Source organism: Penicillium malachiteum (genome assembly GCF_028827825.1).
Source record: "Penicillium malachiteum strain IBT 17515 chromosome Unknown utg000002l:1.0-8849297.0:1.0-8852440.0, whole genome shotgun sequence".
NCBI classification, from domain to species: Eukaryota; Fungi; Ascomycota; class Eurotiomycetes; order Eurotiales; family Aspergillaceae; genus Penicillium; species Penicillium malachiteum.
The window spans coordinates 8760090-8780155 of record NW_026643095.1 but is presented as its reverse complement, the minus strand read 5'-3'; the positions used below and the strand labels follow the sequence as shown (position 1 = coordinate 8780155).

General features: G+C 45.8%; 8 protein-coding genes across 8 annotated transcripts; 5 read left to right on the top strand and 3 right to left on the bottom strand.

Annotated features, from left to right (window-relative positions):
- Positions 1 to 1354: 1354 nt before the first annotated feature.
- N7483_006290 (ferric reductase family protein) lies at positions 1355 to 3254 on the top strand (the record flags this gene model as incomplete). The annotated part of the gene is made up of 4 exons (XM_057089727.1): positions 1355 to 1967; positions 2020 to 2081; positions 2137 to 2322; positions 2379 to 3254. The coding sequence occupies 4 exons, from the start codon at positions 1355 to 1357 to the stop codon at positions 3252 to 3254; spliced, it is 1737 nt and encodes a 578-aa protein (XP_056949556.1).
- An 879-nt stretch (positions 3255 to 4133) lies between these two features.
- On the top strand, positions 4134 to 5939 carry sit1 (putative siderochrome-iron transporter Sit1; the record flags this gene model as incomplete). Its single annotated transcript, XM_057089726.1, has 1 exon — positions 4134 to 5939. The coding sequence occupies one exon, from the start codon at positions 4134 to 4136 to the stop codon at positions 5937 to 5939; it is 1806 nt and encodes a 601-aa protein (XP_056949555.1).
- Positions 5940 to 6553: 614 nt separating this feature from the next.
- Positions 6554 to 7762, bottom strand: N7483_006288 (FAD-dependent oxidoreductase; the record flags this gene model as incomplete). The annotated part of the gene is made up of 1 exon (XM_057089725.1): positions 6554 to 7762. One exon carries the CDS (start codon positions 7760 to 7762, stop codon positions 6554 to 6556), a length of 1209 nt encoding a protein of 402 aa, XP_056949554.1.
- A 620-nt stretch (positions 7763 to 8382) lies between these two features.
- On the bottom strand, positions 8383 to 9552 carry N7483_006287 (DODA-type extradiol aromatic ring-opening family dioxygenase; the record flags this gene model as incomplete). The annotated part of the gene is made up of 5 exons (XM_057089724.1): positions 8383 to 8716; positions 8779 to 8907; positions 8996 to 9182; positions 9255 to 9398; positions 9501 to 9552. 5 exons carry the CDS (start codon positions 9550 to 9552, stop codon positions 8383 to 8385), a joined length of 846 nt encoding a protein of 281 aa, XP_056949553.1.
- Positions 9553 to 10219: 667 nt separating this feature from the next.
- N7483_006286 (LLM class flavin-dependent oxidoreductase) lies at positions 10220 to 11320 on the bottom strand (the record flags this gene model as incomplete). Its single annotated transcript, XM_057089723.1, has 1 exon — positions 10220 to 11320. One exon carries the CDS (start codon positions 11318 to 11320, stop codon positions 10220 to 10222), a length of 1101 nt encoding a protein of 366 aa, XP_056949552.1.
- A 1891-nt stretch (positions 11321 to 13211) lies between these two features.
- N7483_006285 (SET domain-containing protein) lies at positions 13212 to 14352 on the top strand (the record flags this gene model as incomplete). Its single annotated transcript, XM_057089722.1, has 2 exons — positions 13212 to 14036; positions 14092 to 14352. The coding sequence occupies 2 exons, from the start codon at positions 13212 to 13214 to the stop codon at positions 14350 to 14352; spliced, it is 1086 nt and encodes a 361-aa protein (XP_056949551.1).
- Positions 14353 to 14820: 468 nt separating this feature from the next.
- On the top strand, positions 14821 to 16205 carry N7483_006284 (acyl-CoA dehydrogenase family protein; the record flags this gene model as incomplete). The annotated part of the gene is made up of 2 exons (XM_057089721.1): positions 14821 to 15139; positions 15208 to 16205. 2 exons carry the CDS (start codon positions 14821 to 14823, stop codon positions 16203 to 16205), a joined length of 1317 nt encoding a protein of 438 aa, XP_056949550.1.
- A 1587-nt stretch (positions 16206 to 17792) lies between these two features.
- On the top strand, positions 17793 to 18248 carry N7483_006283 (uncharacterized protein; the record flags this gene model as incomplete). Its single annotated transcript, XM_057089720.1, has 1 exon — positions 17793 to 18248. One exon carries the CDS (start codon positions 17793 to 17795, stop codon positions 18246 to 18248), a length of 456 nt encoding a protein of 151 aa, XP_056949549.1.
- Positions 18249 to 20066: the final 1818 nt, after the last annotated feature.

Below are 20066 nucleotides of genomic sequence, written 5' to 3'. Positions count from 1 at the left end.
AGCGTGAAACGACCATCCCACTGGACTCTTTCTATATGCAACATTTGACCACCGCCACATCTGATCTGGGTATCTTTCCCGATATCTGTTCAACGTCACTGGAGTCATGCAAGCCCCCCTTGTCTCCTGGATCTATAATGACAGATCGGATTGGCCCGTTCATCTAACGCAAGGGCCACTTCTCAAACCACCACTCAGTCTGCCAAGATCACCCCGACAAGGATCGGCGCTAGTATTGGCGCCTAGTTGCCTCAAGTTCAAATGTTCCATCGCTAACTGGTCGTTTAGACCCCCTCCTCCGCCACAAATTCACTTGCCAAGCCTAGAACTTGTCGCATGTTCAAGGACCTGTTGATCCTGCTCGGTGTCATCCGGGCGCTACAGAGCCTGATTGGAGCTTTGAATTGACACAGAGATTGCCAAGCTGACCTTGACCTTAACTTTTTGCTATGGACTGTTCAGAAATTAAGATATAACAACCCAGAAAAAGTCAAAGTCTCAAGCCCGGCGCTAATAGGAGACATCGGAAGACCCTGAAATGGAATATCCAGGGATCGATGAACCGACGTGACACTAAGGGACTGAAGAAACATCCCTGATAGGCAGCGATCAAGTTTCGCACAAACTTTACAAGCTCGGTTAGGCCCTTCATATATCTTCCAGATGTAATTTGCTTGCTCCTGGTGGTCCCTGGTGCAGACTTGGCCTGTCTCATCTATCTCCACCCTGACTCTAGGGGGAAAAAGAAAAGTGGATCACGGCTTCTATGTCTTTTTTCTACTTTGTTCTTCAACGAAGGGTTTCTTGTCTTACCTTTTTGTTCTCTTTGTTGTCGTTGTTCTCATTCTTTGCTGTTGACAGTCATTCTTTTGATATTCTACTTTCTAGGTGGACTGGTTCCATCGCGACTTTTCTAGATTTCTTCTTCTTCTCCGGGGCATGGACTACGTAGCCAGCATTCCTTTCGTTGCCTATCAACAAGATTGCTTTTACCAAAAAATCTGAACTTGTTATCCCTCTCGGGGTCATTGAGTGACTTCAACAGAATAACATTATACGGCAGCCAGATTCTGCGTTTTTCCAGCCGACCTAATCACTCATACTAGGCAGGCCCTGATCAGATACGCCCTTCGTTTTCTCGACCACATTCTCTTCTTGATATTGACCATATTCGCCCGAAAATTCGTTCAATACAGCGGCCAGGTGCTGCAATTCATATTTCCACAGATTGAATCTCTTGTCGTTCAAGAGGAAACAAATCTGTCTTCCATTCGCCTCCGAACAAGCCGGTCTTGAGAGCAACTGAACCCTACCTGCCACCCCTCTACGATCATCAACAAAATTCGAATCAACAATGGCAGCCGAGATGGAAAAGCGAGGAGGGTCTTCATTTTATGAATCCCTTGATGATAAATTGGCCCATTACACCCTCCTGGCACTTGGCTGTGCTGCTGCGGCTTATTATATCTGGCAGCTTGCAGTTCGATTCTCAAGTCATCTCCGAAGATTGTCCACATTTGGTGATCAAAGCCAACGGTACTATGTCCAGGCAAACGAAAGATTCTCCTGGGTGAAGAACCATGTTATATACGCTCCGCTTTTTCGAACTCGCCACAACCGTGAATTTCAACTTTCTCAGGCCTTGAATATGGGAACCTTGCCCAGTCGCTTCCACGCGGTTTTGGTTGTCGGTATTGTGGCGATGAATGTTGCGCTGTGTGTGGTTACTGTTCCCTATGGAACGGAAGAAGATACTGTGGCTGGCATTGTTCGTAATCGCACGGGAACTATGGCCACAGTCAACCTCATTCCTCTGGTCTTGATGGCCGGTAGAAATAACCCTCTGATCGCCATATTGCAGGTTCCCTTTGATACCTGGAATCTCCTGCACCGATGGCTTGGACGCATTGTGGTACTGGAAGCTCTCGCACATACCTTCGCCTGGATGGTCCCGAAAGTCCAAGAAGGTGAGAAATCAACCATGACGAACTATCAATAAATGCTAACTCGGCATTATAGGAAGCTGGAGCGTAGTTGGGGAGGCCCTCGCAGGGAGTAGCTTCCTGCTGTCCGGATTGGTGGTAAGTTATTCCTTCTGGCCTAAAAGATTCAACCCATCCTGAATGACATCTACAGACAACCTGCGTTTTAACTGCAATCTTGGTACACTCGCCGTCGCCAATTCGACATGCTTTTTACGAGACCTTTGTTCATTTCCATTTCGCGCTGGCCGCTGTCTCGATGGGCTTTCTTTGGGTCCACCTAAACGGAATGGTAGCTCAGAATTATTTGCTTGTCGCTATTATACTCTGGGCACTTGAGGTAGGAAATTCTTACATATCCGGCAATTTCCACAGTTAAACTGATCAACATCATAGCGCGCTACTCGTCTCTTGATCATTGTGTACCGAAATGTTGGATACAACTCGACCACTGCCACCGTCGAGGCAATGCCAGGTGACGCAATGCGTGTTACTCTCAGATTGGCGCGTCCTTGGACAATCCGTCCCGGTCAACACATTTACTTGTATATGCCTGCCATTGGATGGTGGACTTCACACCCTTTCTCGGTCAGCTGGAGTGAATCCGAAGAAGTTCTTTCAGATGAGAAGGCATTGCCTCTTGCCCAGCAGGACCTCCTTCGGACCCCCGAAAAGACAACCCTCTCTCTGTTGATTCGTCGCCGTACTGGTATGACTGATAAACTCTTCCAACGAGCCGTCAACTCCATCGGATCTCGTGTCACCCTTCGAGCTTTTGTCGAGGGCCCTTACGGTAATATCCATTCGATGGATTCGTATGGTACTGTGATGCTATTCGCTGGCGGTGTTGGCATCACACATCATGTACCGTTCGTCCGTCACCTCGTTGCTGGCTTTGCAGAAGGCACGGTCGCAACACGTCGGCTTACGCTGGTGTGGATTATCCAGTCTCCGGAGCATCTTGAATGGATTCGTCCATGGATGACCCGTATTCTAGCGATGGATCGTCGTCGCGAGGTGCTTCGGATTATGCTGTTCGTCACTCGCCCGCGCAATACAAAGGAGATTCAGAGTCCATCGGCCACCGTGCAGATGTTCCCTGGTCGACCAAATATTGATACGCTTGTGGCTATGGAAGTTGAGAATCAGGTTGGAGCGATGGGAGTTCTCGTTTGTGGCAATGGTGGTCTCAGCGATGATGTTCGTCGTGTGTGCCGAAAGAGACAATCCCATACCAATCTGGACTTTGTGGAGGAGAGCTTTTCTTGGTAGTGAGCAAACGCTTCTTCTCTTGTCTGTGGCTCGGTCCCTTGCATAGGAAAGTGCGTGTTACCGGTGTCCCCTTGGTGACATTTCCCCTGCGCCCGAATCGGTTGAACATTTTCAAGCATTCAAATTGTTTATTTATATACTACGTTGGCCTGGATGATGGAATATGAATATTTGAATTCAATGTTTCTTCCCAACTGCAGTGTCTTCATCATGTTGTAATTTAGCGTTCTTGAAAGCCCACACATGTTTGGTTTTAGCATAGGAACTTGAATCTCAAATTACCCTTCGGTCGTTCACAAATGACTCTTCCTTCTGCTTAACATAATCATGTATTCTCTATCTTTAGCCATGAGCATACGTAGTACGGAGTAAAGAGTCTCGGACTCTCGGGCGAATCGGACTCGGAGTCGGATTTATATACCGGATACATACAAGATACCCGACATCCATGGATGCTTTGTAAGTAAAAGCACTTGAGACGAAAGTGTCTAATTGCATATGCGCCAACTTGAATACTAGGATGCGATGATACGATTTGTTATTGAAGATTCAATTAATAAAATAGTGGAGACTGAAATTCGCCTGCTTATGTGAGTCTGAACTAAGCACTTTAAGTCTGCCGAGGTCGGAAATCCAGTTCTCCGTAACATCCCACACTCTCAACCTTGGAAGTCGTTATTGATCATCCCCCCATCTTATCTGATTGAGATCTTGGATTTCCACTTTTTATCCCTTTAACTTACTTCCCCTTGATGATTTAGGGTTGAACTCAAGTGGGATTCCTATTTTGACTCTTTGATCAAATTCTACTCACTTTTTACGACTCTTTACGAAAATAACTGCCTCACCTTATTCAATGTGGGCGATTTGAATCTTCAAATGGCCACAGTTATCAAGCGTGGCTTGGCAGACGAAAACAATAACAGAGATGAGAGTCAACATCTGATAAGATCTAGGCCCTCTCACCACGATCATCATGCTACAGAAGCCGAAGTTCAGCCCCTTCTTCGCTCCTCCACGGCGCCACCAGTGGCAAAGTCCCCTGGAGTTGCGCGAATCGAAGCTATCAATGCATCCCTAACTCGAAACGACCGAATAATGATGTTCGTCGGCGTTTTCCTAGTTGGGTATGCATATGGCCTCGATAGTCAAGTGCGATCGACATACCAATCATACGCTACATCCAGCTTCGGAGAGCACTCGCTGCTGGCTACCGTAAATGTTGTTCGAAGCGTGATCGCCGCGGCCGCGCAACCCGCTGCTGCTAGGGTTGCAGACGTCTTCGGAAGATTTGAGCTCGTCGCAGTATCGATGATATTTTATCTGATTGGTACTACAGTGGAAAGCTGCGCAACTTCGATTCAAATGTTCTCCGCGGGAACAGTTCTCTACCAACTTGGCTATACGGGAATCGTCCTGCTGGTGGAGATCATCATCGCCGACATTACTTCTATGCGCTCTCGAGTCTTCTTCAGCTACCTCCCTGCGACCCCATTCCTGATCAACACGTGGATTAGTGGGAACATTACATCGACTGTGATAAGCAAGACTGGGTGGAGATGGGGAATCGGCATGTGGTGTTTCATCTACAGTATCTGCTCTTTGCCCCTTCTATGGACTTTATTTTACACCAGTCGGCGTGCACAAAAGTCCGGGTTGCTGAAAGAACACCCCAGTGTCGTACGCTATTTTGGTGTACGTCGCTTGATCGTCGACATTTTTCACCAGCTCGATGTCATTGGCATCCTTCTCATGATCGCTGTGTTTGGCTTCATTCTTGCGCCTCTCACAATTGCCGGCGGAACGCAGTCCCAGTGGCTCTCACTCACTATCATCGCACCTCTCACGGTCGGTCTGTTATGCATACCCATTTTCATTCTCTGGGAGACTAGAGGAGCGAGATCTCCTTTAGCACCTTTCCACCTCCTGAAAGACCGTGGGATTTGGAGCGCTCTAGCAATTAGATGCCTCCTTAATTTCTCCTGGTACCTTCAGGCAGACTATCTTTACACGGTATTGATTGTTGCTTTTGACTTTTCAGTGGCCACGGCCACCCGCATCCAATCCTTTTATTCGTTCTTTGGTCTACTGAGTGGGCTCCTCACCGGGGCTATTATTTTCAAGACACGCAGGTTGAAGTACCTGATCATCTGTGGTACATGTCTCTTCATGCTAGCATATACCCTCGTCATCTATTTTAGAGGTGGTACATCCGAGGGCTCCAAAGCAGGCGTTATTTTCGCTCAAATTCTACTCGGTCTTGCAGGTGGATTTTTTGCCTACCCAACCCAAGCCTCTGTGCAAGCCGCTACGACTCACGAGCACATGGCCGTTCTCACAGGAATCTATCTCGGATCTTTCAATATCGGCAGCGCCCTTGGAACATGTCTTTCGGGGGCTATTTGGACTCAGACGCTGTACAAATCACTCGTCGCGAACCTAGAGTTCCAGTCCAATGCCACTCTCGCCCATGCAGTTTACGACTCGCCATTTGAAGTTATTCCTTTCTATCCGATCGGCACTCCCGAAAGAAGCGCTATCATTCTTAGCTATCGGCACGTTCAGTGGCTGCTGTGTGTCACTGGAATTTGCCTTGCAGCACCAATGATTGCCCTAGCATTTGTATTGCGCGATCCGAAGCTTTCCAAAGAGCAAAGTCAGCCGGAGGCAGAAAGGGAGAGTTAGTACGCCAAATCGCAAAGAACAAGACAAATTCATTTCCTGTGCTCAGGTGAGACCGGTTTCTCCTGGTCGGAATTTGTTGAAACTCATTTTTCACTACTAGTAGGAGTCGGGACATGAACTTCAGTGTGGAGGTACCAGCTCATAGAGTAGACTAGACATGACAGAGCACTTGAAGAGACATTTGAGGATCATCCATGGATATTGTATATAGTCTCATGCATCCACCATCAACATCACGATGAACCTTCCGCGACAGATACTCATTAATTTGAACTTGAAGACCTAGAAGCTACCAGTTTAAACAATTACCTTAAGTAGTACCTATGTATCGCAGGTACGATAGTGTGCCTCCAATTACCTACTAGTACTAGTACATAGACTGGTCAGATCAACCTTGGAACAGCCTGAGTTGGAATATGTATCATGCTCATCCAGATGTCTGCCCAGGTGAATAGTACCCAAAGAATAAAACTTGAAAGCACCTCAGGCTGACGCAAGAAATCTGAACATATGCCAGTCTGTATGCAGTATATTGATGAAAGAAAAATAAATATTTGGTTGATTATACAAAATTTAACTCCAATTCCAATGGACTCTGACCCAGCTGAAGAATCTCAGGCAATGGCCTCTAACCATCCAGCAGCCATCTTGTCAAAGTCCGGGCTATATAGCCACTCCAGATCGAATGGCTTAGTTTCAAGCTCTGACGACTCATCCGCGGCATGGTTTGGCATGCGTCTCGCGTCAATCTGCTTGTTCAGTTCCATGACCCGATCAACTCGTTCCTGTCGTCCTTGCTGCCAGGTCTTCAATCCACGAGCTAGGTTGTCCTGCTGACATTTCGCCAACACCAAGGCATAGGTATAAATATCCTCGAACGCCTGGTTGATACCTTGACCGGCTGAAGGGGGGATAGCATGAGCCGCATCCCCAAGAATCACGACACGAGAGTGTTTCGAAGCCCAAGTCTCAAGCTTTGGAACCACGTAGAATGGCCACAAGTTGACTTTTCCCAAGGGAATATTGTTGACTGCTGACTTGACGATATCGGGGTAGTCTTCTGAACCCTCCTTCAGGAAATCGATGCACCATTGTTTATTGCTCAAGAGTTCATTCCAACCCTGACGATCCAGCTCCGCGGCACGCTTCTGTTTACCGATCAAAAGTTCAGAGCCATCAGGAAGTTGTGGTGCCATGACGAAAGCACCGTACTTAGGGTTCATTATGGTGACAGGCATTTGATAGGAGCCTTGGTCCACTTGAACTCTTGTAATAACCGCTGTTACACCCACTGCATTGGTGAAGTAAGGTTCGAGATCAGGATATAGATATTTTCGAACTCGCGAGTGAATACCATCGGCTCCGACTAGGCAGGAAGCGCGGCCTGTGGTACCATCTTCGAAGTTCCAGGTGACTTCTGTCTCAGTCTCTGATGTCACTTCGATGAATTTCTTGCCGTATTCAATCGAGATACCCCGGTCCTTGACAGCGCTGACGAGAGCATCGACCATTTCATAGCGGTAGATACGCAGGCCATCATAGCCGTACTTCTGGTTGTCTCCAAACTCGTAAGAGTCAAGTGGCTTGTCTGCGTAGTAATAGAGACTCTTGAATTCGAATCCAAGTGGCTTAATTGTCTGATATATACCCAAGGAGTCGAGAACGCGGAGGGCATTTGGAGAAAGCATAATAGCACCACCAATGTCGAGAGAGGCATGTCGAGCCTCATAAATCGTGCAAGGAATAGATTGTTTGTGGAGAGCGAGGGCCAAAGCAAGGCCTGAAAGGCCAGCTCCTATAATCGCAACTTCGTTGGATGACATGTTGTATTGATTCGAGTTTTCGATGTGGACGATGAGATGGAAAGAAGTGAAATAGATGATTTCCAATTTCAAAATAATGTCAGTGTGACTTGAAGCTGATGTTCTGTGATGAGGCACTCTGAGACCAGGGACAACACACCTCTTTATACCATGATTCAGTTTCTCACCAAATGAAAACCCAGCATCAAGACCCCAATGAAAACCTTGAAATCCATCAAAGATCCAAAATTACGGAGTAGATATCATCATAGCCCGTGTTCATACTCCGAGTGTATACTACTAGTAACTCCGTAATAGTCCGTATTGATGACTATAATTCGGATCCGAATATCCGGAGCCGAGAACTCAGCTCCGATGCTCCGATCTTTGAAAAATTTTCAAAATTTCAAGTTGAAGCCAGGATAATGCTGATTCCAAGGCTGTGAGAATGAGGAGACACGTTTTAGATACGAGTATCTATTGCCTGGAGGGAGATCAGCCGATGGAAATTCTTGCGGAAGAAGCAATCATGATTGGGATCTGGGCTATAAGCCTGCACGAACGCCTGTAGATCGTCGGCCCGCCTAAGACTACCAGCAACACCTGGGCATAAGAAAGTAAGATCACACTTCATTAATACTCTATGGAAGTCCTCCAAGTCGGAAAGTGTAGTATGACTGTCCAATGATACACTTGTTCTCATTCCACACCTCGTATCCTTCCTTATCAAACCCTGCTCCGAGGGTCATATACAACGGGAGAACATGTTCAGCAGTCGGGTGAGCAGCGATCCAATCTTCTTGCTTTTGCAAAGCCAAGAATCTTTCAGTTCTTTCAGCTGGGGTAGGTGCATCCAGGGCATTTCTAGCGTAAGATTCGAAAGCCTTGGCGACAGTCGTATCACTTGTTCCCTCCCGGGTAGCGCGGAGGTTATGGCAAAGCATACCGGAACCGATCAAAAGAATACGGCCGCCACTAGTCCAGATCATCAGTGAGAATTCGGAGATTCAGGGATCGTTTGCAATGGGAATTCTTACAGCGATGAAAGAGCTCGTCCGAGCTCAACATGGGCGTTGAGATCTTCGTTAGCAGATGTTGAAATCTGCAGGATTGGAATATCCAGATCATCCTCTCCCTCAGGGAACATCAGCTTGAACGGAACCCATCTAAATACAGAATCAGCAAAAATGATTCAATCATACCAAAGATGGGGTGAAAGGTAGGCAAGCATAAGTGGGGAATTGGATTCCTTACATTCCATGGTCCAGGTCTCTCTCGACTCCCTCTGCTTTAATCCCTGCTGTTTGGAGGTGCTTCAAGACTTTCTCACCCAGGGCACGGGATGATTTATGGGCGTAACCATATTCGAAAACGTGGGGAAATGTCTTATGCCAAGAAGGGCCCAAATCGTGCCATACCTTGGTGGGTTCCTTGAGATTCACTATAGTACAATGTGTTAATATGTGGATCCAGTGTGAGAGGTCACCCGGTATCATAATGGCACTTTAGATACCTTGAATAGCGTCGGTCTCGCTTTGGAACTCTCCACAGGTAGTGACAATTGCATCTATCTTGAGTGATTTGATTTCTTTCCCAAGCTCTCGAAGGCCTAGCCGCACGGCCTCGTGCTCAGGTTTGAAGAGAATACTGACACCTCCTACAAAGTCACTCAGTTAGCGGTATTTTCCATACTGATTATCTGTCGTGTGGATCTTCAAGACCAGGGTAATCCATGCACATGGGGACGATTGAAACTCACCATGACCAATGAAATAGGTGGGAAGTCTCTGATCTGGTGTTTGGTCGGACATTTTGCTAGGTTGGAATTTGCTGGCGATTCAACTTTGGAAATATGAGTTACTTTGCTTCCTTAGTCCTAAACTCGCGATCTCACTGACTTTCAAGTTGATAGGGGATTTTGTTGAAGACAAACACTTGAGGAGCTCATGGGGTATCGCGAGGTGATATATTTATACCCGGCGCTAGAAATAACATCCGCCGGTACTCCGAGCCACGACTATCCACATCCCCGGTCATATCGTGATCCATACTATGGATTGACACATTCCTTGACACATTCCGACCCGTGGATTGTGCAAAATGTTTGAAGTTTGGAGGCTCGTGCGAAATAAACTCCACAGGAACGTCAACTGGTAAGTTCGAAAATGCATTCATTTGGTTTTTTAACATGAAAGCCTTGACCAGTCCCGCCAGGGCTATAGACTACCTCTATACTCAAGCCCTACTGAGATTACGACTCATCAATATATGTACTGATACACCTAATGGATTGACGCTTATATGTTTATGAAGTTCTAATATTCCAAAATTCAAGGTTGAAATCGCTAACCCTTTTCTTCTACTAGATCCGAGTAACCGAGTTATTATCTCCGACTCCGAATCCGAACTTGAAGCTATCCCGAGGTCAAATATGGAGCGATGGCCCGGTTAATCTATATACATATATGATGAAAATTATCAGGCAGAAGACCCATTTGCTCGCTCCTGCAATTCTTCACGAACACCTGGCAAGATATAACGTCCATAATCAATCGCGTCGTTGAGGTTATCATAACCACGAATGGAGATAAGCTCACAACCCAGGTCAACATAGTCCAAGATCGAATCGATAATGGTCTTGTGGGAACCAACCAAGGCTGTTGATGCGCCTCGGGCATTTGTTGCAGTGACGGTAGGGTACCAGAGAGCACGGTCCTGGACTTCTCCACGAGAGGCGATATCAAGAAGTCGCTGAGAGCCCACATTTTGAGGAGGGGGAGCATTGGCAGGTGCTTTGCCCAGACCGCTCGCTCGGTTAGTTGTAAGTGCATCCAGTGTATTGTGTGCTTTGGCCCAAGCGAGTTCATCAGTCTCTGCAGTAATGGGTCGGAAGGTGACCCAAATACGCGGACGATCTTTTTCGGCGCGACCTGCCTTGTCTGACTCGGCATAGATTCGGTCAATCTGCTCCTTGGTCTCCTTAAGAGGCTCGCCCCAAAGACCGAAAATATCAGCGAGGGAACCGCCGATACGATAAGCCTCATCTGATGAGCCACCGACGGAAACGGGGATGGTGCCATTCACAGGTCGAACCCTGTTGCTGAAATCCTTGAACTGGTAGTATTTTCCATCCCAATCGAATGGCTCGGCGGATTTCCATGCGCGACGCAAAATACGAATGTATTCTTCCAGGCGCGCATAACGTTCATCCTTGTTGAGGAAATCTCCCTCCCTAGCCTGATCCGCATCGCTACCACCGGCAATGAAGTGAACCACAGCGCGACCATTGCTGAGCTGGTCCAATGTCGCCAAGGCCTTCGCTGCAACGGTAGGGTAGAGCGTGTTGGGTCGAAGGGCAATGATCACCTTGAGGTTTTTGGTGACCGACGCAATTGTCGCGCCGACTGTGAAAGGATCAAAGTACGAGGAATCATATGGCACAAGAGTATAATTGAACTCATAGTCATCCAAGGATCGGGCATATCGCTCAAGGTAATCAGGATCAATGCTGGCTCCAGCGATGGGCTTCAGCTCTGTGGACGCATTTGGAAAGGTTAAGCTAATGAATTCGGTCGGCATCTTGAATTGATAAAATACTCTTGAGATCAATAAGTGAGATTCTCGATAATAGTGGTACATGGAATAGCTCTTATAATAATCCAAGCTCTCAGTTTGCTGATCAATCACCGAACTACTTATGGCGCAAACTGATACAAAATGGCGTCTTATTACGAAGAGTGGGAAAAGGCACTTCCCCACTAGACCTTTGATACCTTTGGAACTATTGATATAGGCCGGACAGTACTCCGATGTCAACATAGAAGGATTTCTAAGCCGGTCACTACACGGTTAGCTTGTAACGTGGAATGAGGGGTTGTCCATGGCATCAAATATGTCGGAATCACGCCATGACACGCCATGACACGCCATGGCCTCGCTCAAAGATGATCTTATCACAAATTTCATAAATTATGAAACTTCAGACTTGAAGTAGACTAGAAATGATTAGGATGGTGATAGAAAATGCTCAGGGGCTATTCGAGGGGTTGGAGTTCGATGTAATTAATGAGGGTTCTTCCCCTCCAGCCGATTAACACTTGAACATACCTAGCGTGGCTTTTAGCACCATCCGGATGGAATGATACTTCAAAAGAAAAAAAAGAGAAGTGTAATAGAGATAGATGATGCATAATGCTTATCAGTGAATTACTTATTCACTTATGTCAAGTTTCATCATCAATTATCACGAAGGGGATTTTTGATTGAGCATCCTGTTGACTCAACTTGAAGCATCTATCTGCATGACAGCACTTGAGTGCGAGTGGTCACTGAATGGTGCTTAAATCAATTGACCACATGCATTAGCTAAATTATTCATCTGAGCTAACAAGAAAATGAGATTATAATCCTCTAAAGACGAAATTCAAGCTAGAACATCGGGGAGAGAGTCTGCTTTCGGATTTGAGAAGTCTAGTAGATTGAACTTCCAAGGTTGTATGCCAATATGCACAGCCATGTAGCATAATCCTATAGGACTTGAATTAGAACATAACAACCAACAACTTGAAGTCATATATGGATCGGCAAAGTTCTATGCAGGCGCACAACGAAATCTCATCTGGGTGCAGGGCACCATAGGAATCTTGATTACCAGTTGACGGAAGATATGTGTCCTATTGATTTTGATCTGATAAGATTAAAGTTCATCTCCTTAGCTATCAATCCTATCTATAATATCTTTTATCTTTTAGTTCCACTGCATTCAAGTAATCGGATGCAGTCCCCTAACTTCAAGGGGTTTCAAAAGTGAGACTAATGGCTTCTCAATGACATCTGGACTTTCATGCATACTGTAGTTCGACTTAGGCTACATAAGAGACAGCCATAAGGAAATGAGATATTTATGCACTGTGCACCCATATGGAATAAGAAACTTGACTTGAACAAAATAAGACTCGTACGAGTTTGACCAAGCATTGAAGGATTTCAAGAGGGCACTTTAAGACATTTGAGTAGTAGTATGACTAGATATTCAATTTTTCAATTTCTACGACGGCATAGATAATTGCTAGGTAGCAATGTTAGTATACTCAAGGAATGCCATATAAAAAATGCAATTTAGTAGTTGAATGGAAGCTGCTGAATGAACCCCTTACAGCTCAAAATTGGACCAATTAAAGTGGAGTATTTTACGCGATTATACAGCCGCCAATCAATCGAGATCGCTTCAGATAACCTCACCTCGGGGATCCATAGAGCATTAATATTGGTCAAATGGTTAAGATGGCGATAATTTGCCCCACTAATCCACCGGAACCAAAGCCTTCTTCCGTGAATTATCCATTTAATCCCAGATGGAAAAAAAAGAGAAAAAAATTTTGCCGGTACTGTATTGCCAATTCGAATTGATCCCAAACCCTCCTCTGTAAAGCCCACTGCATATACTCCCATCGCGCCATTGTGATCCACCATGTCTCAAGTCGTATTTCTTACGGTTGAACCATCAAGTTGTGTAGACACAGTATTTCAAACACATCCTAGTTGGATTCATCCACATTTGACCCAAGATATCGACTTGGTAAAGGGCCGCCAACTTCGGGTCTCGGCCCTTATTCCGAAAGGCACTTGTCTTATTATCGATCGCCCATATGCAATTATTCCAGTTGTCGATAACCCTGCGGAAAATGAAGATCTCATTTGCAGCAACCCAGCCTGTAATCAGCGAGTCACTCGCCACACAGAACGATGTACCTGTCAGAATTCTTGCGTCCAGGATGTCATGTGGTGCAGCAGTTCATGCAGAGAAGCGGACACTATTCGCCATGAATTTGAATGCACTTGGTTGAAACGTTACTCGAAGTCCATACGAGCCAAGTGGGGGGAATATGACTTTGGGATGTTATGGGTGATTGTTCGCCTACTTGCAACTCGACAAGGTGAAAGCCGGCACTCGAAGAGCGTTTCAGAGAGCGAATTGGCTTTGAAAGGGTGGAAATCTGGCTGGGATAGTATAAGCTTGTTATGTGGATCCTCTGATACTTGGTCTCATGAGCGGGTCCGATCATGGACCGTTTTGGTCAAGAAGTATCTTCAAAACAGTCCAATTTTGCCACATGGACTAAGTACAGACCAAGTGCTTCATCTTGTCTGTCAAGAAGAAGCCAATTCATTTGGCTTGTATCCAAAGGAGACTGGCCATTTCCCTGTACCAGAGTCACAGCCCCCTAGAGGGGAGCAATTCGCCGCCGCCGTTTATTCCACAGCAGCGATGGCTAATCATTCATGTGCACCGAATGTAAGTTCTCACAACCCCTTTTGTCGATGGAAGTATACTGAGAAATTTGCACAAGATTGTTCATAAGCCCAACGATCAAGGTTGTATGGTTTTCACCGCCTCTAGAGACATTCATCCGGGCGAAGAATGTTGTATATCATATTTCGATTTGACCCAGCACACTGATCTCACCTCGCGCCGTGAGCACCTTCAGCGATCGTTCCGTTTTGTCTGTCGATGTGAAAGATGTCTTTCCGAAGAGAAATTGGAGCAGACAGAGCAAGTTGAGCAGAACTCATCAGAGTGGACTGCCATGCCTATGATGGATATCTTGTGAGAGATTCAGGGTCAGTCAAAGTTTGACATCGAAGGTTATAATATATAAGTTGAAGAAATATTGACTCGGACATCAAGAATGTTCAAGTTGGACTCGAAATAATATAACACATATGAAGTGAGCATTTGAACTTGCATCAATCCCGAGTTCCATGACTTCAGAACTCTAGACCTCGGGACCTTTCTTCTAAAATTTGACATGTAAACTAGCTAGGCATTTTTGAGGAGAAATTCACTCAAAGCTTCAAAATTCTCCAAGTCGGACCTTGAAATTCCCATGTTCAAACATTCAAATCATGATGTTGTTAGGCTGAGTGCGGTGAGTTCGGCAACTCGGTTACTTGGGTGTCGATCACTGTTGATCAACTCCCCAAGTCGGCTATATGATTCAACTGGACGTGGGTCTGGTTAATAAGAAGAGACATCTGGAGCTCAAGAGGAGGAAATGAAATCATTCAAATAACACATCATGATGATTCGGTCAAGCTTGAACCCCCTACTGCGCTCACGATTGACGCTGCAGTCAATCCGCCCGGCCACTTCCTTACATTTGGGACGCGCAACATTCGCGACCTCGGCGCCATGTAAGCTCATGGAGATGACAGGTTTTACAGAGGAACAAATCACAGTTCGAGATGCCATCTCTCATATCTGTTCCAAGTTTCCCAATACCTATTGGCAGGAGCGCGATCAACAAGAAAAGGACCCCAAGGAATTCCATGCAGCACTGGCTAAAGATGGCTGGCTCGGGATTGCACTGCCAGAATCACTCGGCGGAGCTGGATTAGGTACGTGTGTATCGCTTAGATTGAGCGAAACATTTAATATTTCAGGTTCTAATGGAAATTATAACTAGGAATCTCCGAGGCCACCATGATGATGCAAACTATTACCCAGTCCGGTGCTGGAATGGCGGGAGCACAGGCTATACACGCCAACGTGTATGCCACACAGCCATTAGCCAAGTTTGGCACTCCAGAACAACTGGAAAAAATCATCCCAAACATTATTAATGGCACGTGGAGAACCTGTTTTGGGGTCACCGAGCCTAACACAGGTCTTGAGACCCTGAAACTGAAGACTTTGGCTACCCGAACATCCGACGGGTACTCTGTCTCCGGTCAAAAGATCTGGATTACCTGTGCGCAAGTCGCCTCTAAGATGCTTTTACTTGCCCGAACAACTCCCCTAGAGGAAGTGAAAAAATCAACGGAGGGTCTCTCTATATTCTGCATCGACCTTGACCGTGATCATCCCGGGTTGGATCTTGCCAAGATCAAGAAGATGGGCGGTCGCGCCGTCGATGCAAATGAAGTATTTTTTGACAACTACCCGATTCCTCAAAACACTTTGATCGGTCAAGAGAATGATGGATTCAAGATCATCTTGCACGGAATGAATGCTGAGCGCTGTCTGCTGGCAGGCGAAGCACTGGGTCTTGGTTACGCCGCACTTGAGAAGGCCGCTCAGTATGCAAAGGACCGCGTGGTCTTTGGTCGACCAATCGGACAAAACCAGGGTGTTTCTCATCCATTGGCGGATGCTTATATGAAATTGGAGGCAGCAAAGCATGCAACATACCATGCAGCTCGACTCTACGATACAAATGATGGATCCGTTCCATTTCATGCGATCGGTGTAGCCTGCAACAGCGCCAAATATCTTGCAGCTGAGGCTGCTTTCACTGCCTGTGAACGAGCGGTTCTGGCCCATGGAGGAATGGGCTACGCGATGGAATATGACGTGGAGCGATACCTACGTGAATGCTTTGTTCCCAGAATTGCACCCGTCAGTCGGGAGATGATCTTGAACTACGTCAGTGAGAAGGTCTTGGGATTACCCCGAAGCTACTAGCGACTACGTTTAAATGAGAATATTCCTTCGCGATCCGTCAAAAAGGGTTCTATATCGGCTACCATAGCGTATTTGAATAGATAATTCTTTCCCCGGTACTAGTATCCCGTGTATAAATCATTTCCAGACCTACCTATGCACGTAGTGCCAGAGGACGGAAAGCGATACTCCATGCCGAAGCTAGCGAGGTGAGACGATAAGGAGGTATGTATCTTCCTATATTGAAATGTCGGAATGTAAATCTACGGAAAAAGTCGGATGTGTAGTAGGAACCTACCTGCAAATGGAAATATCGATAGTAAGACGCCTAATATCTTGATATCCCCTCATGAGTCATAACCCGATTTAGGACATATCCTTTGATTCAAGCGATAGTCTTGAAGATCTTGTCACAGGTACAGAGTCCGTCTATTCGCATTTGGCAAACACTCAACAGCTTGCAAAACCTGGAATGTAGACTCGAGTAATGAGAATCTGTCGAGATGAATTTCTATTCTGGATCTAAGGATAAGCTGTGAAGGATGAGCCAACCTTGGAAAGCAAAACAAAGTTACGTAGGGAGATTCTTTCAAGGTGCACAACAGAAACCCAGTGAGGTCAAAGTTGATGCTGGGAAGATCATGATTATTGAAGATAAAATATTGTGGGAGTTCTTTAAAATCTATCTCTAGCCGTGGAATGTGCCCAGTTGGATCTTCAGCCCTGGAGTATGAATCCGGACGTCGATCTAGTCGTGAAATTTAAGGCGTGACACTTATGGACCCACGGGCATACTTATGCCAGGGCGAACGGCATTTTGTCGGATGATGAATGGTGGATATACCTCAGGTTGTTTCTTCATTGGATTCCTTTTGCTTGGTTATTATTTCCTGACGTCTCAAACTCAATATTTGCTCGGTCCACATAGTCTTCATCCGTTGAACCAATACCCGATCACCTCACCATGATAACCAAAGGTTACAAGGTCATTCAAATACTACTTGCAGCGGCGGCGACCTATGTTATCATTAATATACTGCTCGCTTTGCTAGCAGACACTCGATGGCCGAAAGAAATTCCCTATATTTCGCATAGTTCAATCAGCAATGGAACCTTTCATCAGGTCCAAATGAGACTCTGGGGGTAGGTTAAACTTCCCTGTTTCAAGCTCTGCTATCTGGACTTGAGTTAATGTCCTGACTGATTTGATTTTTTACATCTAGTTCCAGCACATATATGCCATAGGCTTGTCAGAACGAACCGATAAACGCGATTTTCTCAGCTTAGCAGCCTCTCTATCCGGGTTCAAAATAGATTGGCTCAACGGAGTCCGACCCGATAGCTTGAAGCAGAAAGCTATGCCCAAGGTGAGCGAGGCTTTCATTTGTCCGAGATTAAAAGTGAGATATGACATGAAGCACTCATTCCAATACAGGGAATGAACCTTTCGAGTGTTGCGCCTAATATTGTTGCATGCTGGCGTGCTCACATGAATGCATTAGTCAGGTATGCGTCTCCCTTACTATCCCCGTCAGCCTCTATTATTTACTTACAGGTATAAATGGAAACTCTAGAGTGGTCGAAAATTCCTTTACAACTGCTTTGATCATGGAAGACGACGTGGACTGGGATGTGAACATCAAGACTCAGCTCATCGAATTCGCTCGAGGCCTACATGCGGTACAGGGCAACAAGAAAGTTCACCCAGAGGCGTCCTATGGGCTTGACTGGGATTTTCTTTGGATTGGCGGCTGCATATCCGGACCCAGGTCAAATGAGACTCATTTCTACGCCATACCAAACGATCCGACAGTTGCCAGTGTTGAGCAGCGGGCTGGTGCAGCGGGTATCCCAGAGATCTGGAAAGAGCATTTTCCAGAAGACTCCACGAGATACATATATCGGGCTGAACAGGGATGCTGTTTGTATGGTTATGCGGTGACCAGTCAAGGAGCTAAGAAAATCCTTGCGGCTTTATCGGTCGATCATCTCGAGATCCCAGTGGACAACGCTTTGAGCGATTTATGTGGAGGCGTGGGTGATCGACACAGAATTGCACGTTAGCCCCTTCTCCGAATTTGTTTGGAACCTACAGACGAGCAGGACCATCCTCCCAAGATTCGGACATCGAGAGCTATGATCCAGGTCATTTTCACGAGGAGAGGTCATGGAACATGGTCTTCAGCACAAAGCGAAATATCCATCGCCTGGTGGCTGGTGAGGAAATACTTTACCCGCAATGGAAAGAAATCCATCTACCATGGCAGCAGGCCGAAATGAAATTAGGACAGTTTGACTATCCACACGGACTTTTGGTTGACCTGTGAGACCTAGTGGATGTTTGGGAGCGGCGCAAATTTAACAAAATGTATAGGTATTTTGATCGCGTCATTGCAAAATTAACATTTGCATGGATCTTTCAATGACAGTCCCAGATTTCTCATCACAATCTTCCTAACAACTCGACCTACCTAGTGGTCGTGGTATCGATTTCACTGTCGCTTCTTTGGCTCGGCCCTCCACAATTTTTCTTTCGACCTTCACTGTTCCAAATCAATGTTAGTGTGCATCATAAGCGCTAGTTGGTGTCCTCTTCCTGTATCGTCGCTGCAAAGGGCAAATTTCACGTCATGCTGAATTTGACGACTCAAAAATCAATGCTCATGGAGCAAAGTTAGTTTGGGGTTCTTTTAAAATCCCCGGGGTTTGGGGCATATTGATAAACTGCTGCGCAGTGATCTATAGCGTTTCAATGTTCCGAGTCTTCATCACTTGTTGGCCATACAACATCAGAACAAATCAAGCTCATTACTCGCTGGAATACTTTATCGGATTTGTTATCATGATTATTGCGTATTATTTATTGTATGCAAGAAAAGTCTACAAGGGTCCGAATGTGGAAACAGTCAACATAGGGAATTGATTTCCAGTCCATTCAAGCCTGAGCTCGAATTGATACTGTATATCTACTAGTATGAACAAGAGCAGAATGTCTAGCTATATCTATGTTCGGTGGCACATTTGAACCTTGGAAGCGAAAATCTAACGTTCTTTCATCCAAAATCAGCATTGGGACTTGAATACTGTAATCAGAATCGCCTTTTTTCTAAATTCAAAATTTGAGTATTCGTCGGCTCTTCTCTTCAATTACGTAGACGTCTTCCAAGGTTGACTAATAAGTCTAAATAAATTGAACATTTGAAGCTTTCAGCATTTGAGCTTCTGAAGTCATCAAAAGCGGCAGTCAACTAACTTCAAATCTTGAGCCTTGGAGCTCTCTGTACCATTGACATCAAGCAAGTGATTTTGTATTAACCTTGGAATCTTCCAATATACCTTTACGATGATATCCGTGGATGTCGTTTGAACCGTGGAATGCGTGATTTGAACGTGGCGTCCTGAAGAGTTGTTTTCTACCTTGTCAATCGGTTCAAGTTTCAAATATGCCCAAGCTGGGCTTGGGCTTCTCTCCTGAACTGCGGGGCTTCAGTGACGCAAATGCGGCTTATTGTGGATGCCAGAGTAGGTAGGGTCTGGGGTTGTCCACGTTTACCCTTCTTAAGCCTATAGTATATCAGCCTTGTGCACCTTTAAAACGGGCCGCTGCAAATTCCTTTCTGTAACAATAGGCATCGATGATTCCAAATTTATCGACTGCAGATCGGGGGCTGAGCCGGCCTGACTTGCGTAATTGTCTCTGATTGTTGGATTGGAATTGAGGAGACGCAGGTATCCAAAATCGTCAACTCCTGATACATTGTCCAGTATCATGTTGTGCATAGTTCATTCTTAAAAACCTGGATGATTGGAAATTTTGAATCTTATAACTGCAGGCTCAAGGACCAGGCGGCTCTGTAGATCCTTCAGGGGCCAGGGTTCAAA